General features: G+C 34.9%; 1 protein-coding gene across 1 annotated transcript; it reads left to right on the top strand.

The window, feature by feature from the left end:
• Positions 1-522: 522 nt before the first annotated feature.
• Positions 523-1,003, top strand: LOC103086895 (uncharacterized protein C7orf66-like; the record flags this gene model as incomplete). Its single annotated transcript, XM_082930907.1, is given in 3 exon segments — positions 523-617; positions 765-933; positions 935-1,003. Coding segments are annotated over 3 exon segments (333 nt in total), but the record flags the coding sequence as incomplete, so codon positions are not given.
• Positions 1,004-4,300: the final 3,297 nt, after the last annotated feature.

Here is a 4,300-nt window from a genome sequence, read left to right as displayed (position 1 = left end):
TTTCTCTTTCTGACTTATTTCACTCTGTATGACAGACTCTAGGTCCATCCACCTCATTACAAACAACTCAATTTCGTTCCTTTTTATGGCTGAGTAATATTCCATTGTATATATGTGCCACACCAAATTTTTTTATATATATATCAAAAACTACAAATATACCCAGAGTGGTTATTGTATCATCTGTGCCCTTCTTCATTATAAATATATAAAACCCCTTAGTTGTGATAAATAGGAAAAGCTCCACCCCATTTGTTTTTGTGTTTATTTCTGTATTGATCATCCTGATTCTGCATCATTTCTTCATACCTTGCTTTCCACATTCCCCAGGCCAATATGTAACAATCATGGTTTTTTATACCTACTGTTGAAAATTCTCACAGTATCTGTGTGATTGCTAAAGAGTCAAGTAGAAGGTCTTTGTAAACTATTTCTTCAGCTTCAGCTAACTCTGTTCTCCAATGCACAACACATATCTTGAGTTGAAACTCTGGAAGACATCCATATAAGCTTTGCAAGGTGATGGCTGTGATGTTACCTAAAAATGGTCCTTCTCATGCCTCTGCACCTCATCTAGCTCTTCAGAACCTTTTCAGCCTCAGTTGTCTTGTGATGCTGTTTTGAGGAAGGTGGAAAATTCTTTTTTGGTAGGAATAAAGAAGCATCCAGGTTGGGGAAAAATGTATACCTCATTCTACAGGAATCCTGTGGCATACTGTGTGACATGGAACCTTAACTGTAGCTTCCATGAGCTACAATTGTAGCTCAGCACTTTTTTCCCTCTTCCCTGATTTCACACAGGGTGCACTCATTCTTTCTGCACCCCTAATGCCCTGCCTTCTCAAGCATTTTTCCATCCTGGGCTTTTTGCATGCAGTGATGTGAGGGGAATTCTCAGCTTAGTTTGGTCATATGATGAATCAGAGACACAGAATTAAGAATTTATCAGGGATACACACTTCCAGTGAAAGATGCATATCTAGGCATCTACAGCAAGAAACTCGTGGGTTATGCAAAATTCTTTCCAAAGGAAACAGGAAAAAAAGTTAATAAAACTTTACAAAAGTGATTGTGTGGTAGCAAAATGCATTTGTGAAAAGCGAAAAAAATGCCATTATCAACGTCCTGCTGAGAGAAGATTTGACTGAACTATACCCAACTGTGATAAAGAACTCACAACGATCCCAGGTCTTCCAAGGGAGAAATTAAGAAAGGGGTATAAAGTTGCCTGGGTTTGCTTAGCTTGTCAAAAGGTGGGGGGCACTCTTCAAGCCTCACTCTTCTCATCTGTACAGAAAGGGGTTGGGGCTAAATCAGTGGTGCTCCAGCTGTGCTGCAGCAGGCCTTGTGTCTCTGTGGTGAGACAGAGATGGGGCAGGTGGGGCAGGACATCCTATCCAAGAGCCAGAACAGTTCTGACTAACTCTTTTACATATTGGAATTCACAGAAAAATTCCACTGAAATAAACGTTTAGTATCTGTATTAATTTCCTTGGGCTGCTATAACAAATTACCACAAACTTAGTGGCTTAAAACAACAGAAATGTATTTTCTCACAATTATAGAGGCCAGAAGGCCAAAATCAAGTGTCAGTAGGGCTGGACTCCCTCCAGCAGCTTTAGGGAGATTCTGTTCCTTGCCTCTTTCAGCGTCCGGTGGCTCTTGGCATTCCTTGGCTTGTGGCTCTCAGTCCAATCCCTGTGTCAGCTTTCACATGGCCTTCTCTTCTTCACATCTTCTACCTTTCTCTTCTTTTACGAAAACACTTGTCATGAATTTAGGGTCCACCCTAATCCAGATGAGAACATCTGGAGAGCTTTAAATTAATTACATCTGCAATGATGGCTTTTCCAAATAAGATCACATTCACATGGTCTGAGTAGACATATCTTTAGGGAGGCCACCATTCAACTAACTACAGTATCAAAGAGAATTTAATCTAAACAATATTTTAAAGGTTCCTTTCATATATTTTTTTCAAACTATGGATTAACACATGCTTGCTGAAATAAATAAAACTTACAAAGATGTATAAAGAAAAAGCTAATTATCTACCCCCCCCACTTTCTGCTTCCCTCCAATTTCACCTCTTTCCAACAATTCTCTCCAACTCATCCAGATTTACTGACCTTTCTTCCAGTCGATCTGGTAACCCATGTTAACAACCCTGTGTTTGTACCTCCATGCTTTATTTCAGGCTCATGTAATTACACACACACAACACATACACACATACATTAACAAGCATATACACATATATCTGCATCGATAAGGAGTTTGAAATTGATTATAAAATTTGTATCATACTATACACACTCCTCTGTATCTTACTTTCTCTTTAAAAAATGCCTTGAGTACATTGCTCTAAATTAAGTAGTATAGTTCTAGTTTTTATTATTTTTTATTATTTTTAATGGATGCATAGTAGCATTATATTCCACAATGTGGACAAACCAATATTTATTTCAAGCCTTCCCTATTAATGGGCATTTATTATATTTCCAACTTTCTGTATTTTTACCCAACTGAAAAATTCTGTAATACATAATCCTTGTACATGCAATTTTATAAGCTGGCGATTTTACTACTATATACAACTATATAGTAATTTGTATTACTATAAATTCTCAGCAGTAGGACTACGGATCAAGAATGCATGTATTTTTCATTTCAATAAATTGGTACCAGATTGCTTTCCCAAAAGACTGCAAAATTCCATTTGTCTACCAGTATATGAAAGTACCCACTTCCTCATATTACAACCAGAAATAACTGTTATCATTCTTTCCACATTTTTGCCATTCTGATGGGTGTAAATAAAACTAATTTTCATTTAATTTGCATTTCTCTCACTACCAGTAATTTTGAGCATCTTCTCAAATGTTCATTGGCCATTTGGATTTTATCTTCTATGAAATATTTATCTCTATTCTTTGTTCCTTCATCTCCTAGGTTGATTATTCATCCTTTACTCACTGAATTGAAATACTACTAACTTTATCATATATTGAACTCTTATATACACTGGAATCATTTAACCAATTTTTATCTAGTTTCCTACTTTTAGCACAATGTCACATTGATCTTTATTACAATGGCTATTGTATTTCTAATGATGATAAGGTAGGTAGTTTATCCCAGCTCTTCTTTATATTTTTCATGAGTATTCTCAGGCATTTACTATTTCATATTGGATTATTTTATGAAATCCCTCTCAAAATAAAATTCTCTAGAGTCTAATTAAAATTGCAATGAATTCTTATTTTAATTTTAACAGAACTGAGATTTTTATTGTATCTCACCCTCCAAGAATATTGTGTATTTTCCATTTTTTAAAATATTATTTTGTATAACTCAAAGATTTTATAAGTGTTTTTGTAAAATTCTACTCTTGGTAAATGTATTTCTAAACATTTTATGCTTGTACTGTTATTTTAATGGATTTTCCCCTATTTTTACTTTTAGGTTTTGTTAACTGAGAGAAAATCTATTCCTTTACTCTATTTCATCTTCTACTTGTTTACCTACACAGTTATTTTCTTCATACCATTCTTGTGTTAGAATTCTTGGCATTTTTAAATATATAATCACATTCATCAGTAAAAAAGAGATGATTTACTCTCTTCCTTTCCAGAACTTTATCAAATGATCCATGTTATAACATTTGTTATAATTGCAAAACTGTTGAGTATTAACAGCAATAATGAGCATTTCCATCTAGTTCCTGATTTCAACTGACATGATTTCAAGGTTTTAAAAGTAATTTCACTCTATTCATATTTTACCCTAGGGTATCCTTCGAAATTTTATCTAATACGCTTTCAGCTTCTCTTAAAATGATAAGGTTTGTTTCCTCTTTTAGTTTGTTGATTAGACAAATTACAATAAGATTTTTCTGATATTGAACCACCTTTGCATTTCTGAATAAATTCTAGTTGGTCTTAATAAATCTTCTTTTAATACAAAGCCAGATTTTATTTGAAATTTTTTTAATGTTAATGTATCTAAATTCATATGTGTAATTGGTTTATAGTTTTTGATTTTGAAATACTTTTGCCAAATTTGGGTATTAAAGTTGTGCTGTCTTCAAAAATGATTTGATGAAATTTCCATCTTTTTATTGTGTAAATTAAGTAATACGAGAAATAGCTGTTCTTTTTTTTTTTTTAGCTGTACGCGGGCCTCTCACTGTTGTGACCTTCTCCCGTTGCGGAGCACAGGCTCCGGATGCGTAGGATCAGCGGCCATGGCTCACGGGCGCAGCCGCTCCGCGGCATGTGGGATCTTCGCGGACCGGGGC

Source organism: Lipotes vexillifer, unplaced genomic scaffold (genome assembly GCF_000442215.2).
Source record: "Lipotes vexillifer unplaced genomic scaffold, Lipotes_vexillifer_v1.1 C27317507, whole genome shotgun sequence".
Taxonomy (NCBI): domain Eukaryota; kingdom Metazoa; phylum Chordata; class Mammalia; order Artiodactyla; family Lipotidae; genus Lipotes; species Lipotes vexillifer.
This window is presented reverse-complemented; position numbering and strand designations above follow the sequence as displayed.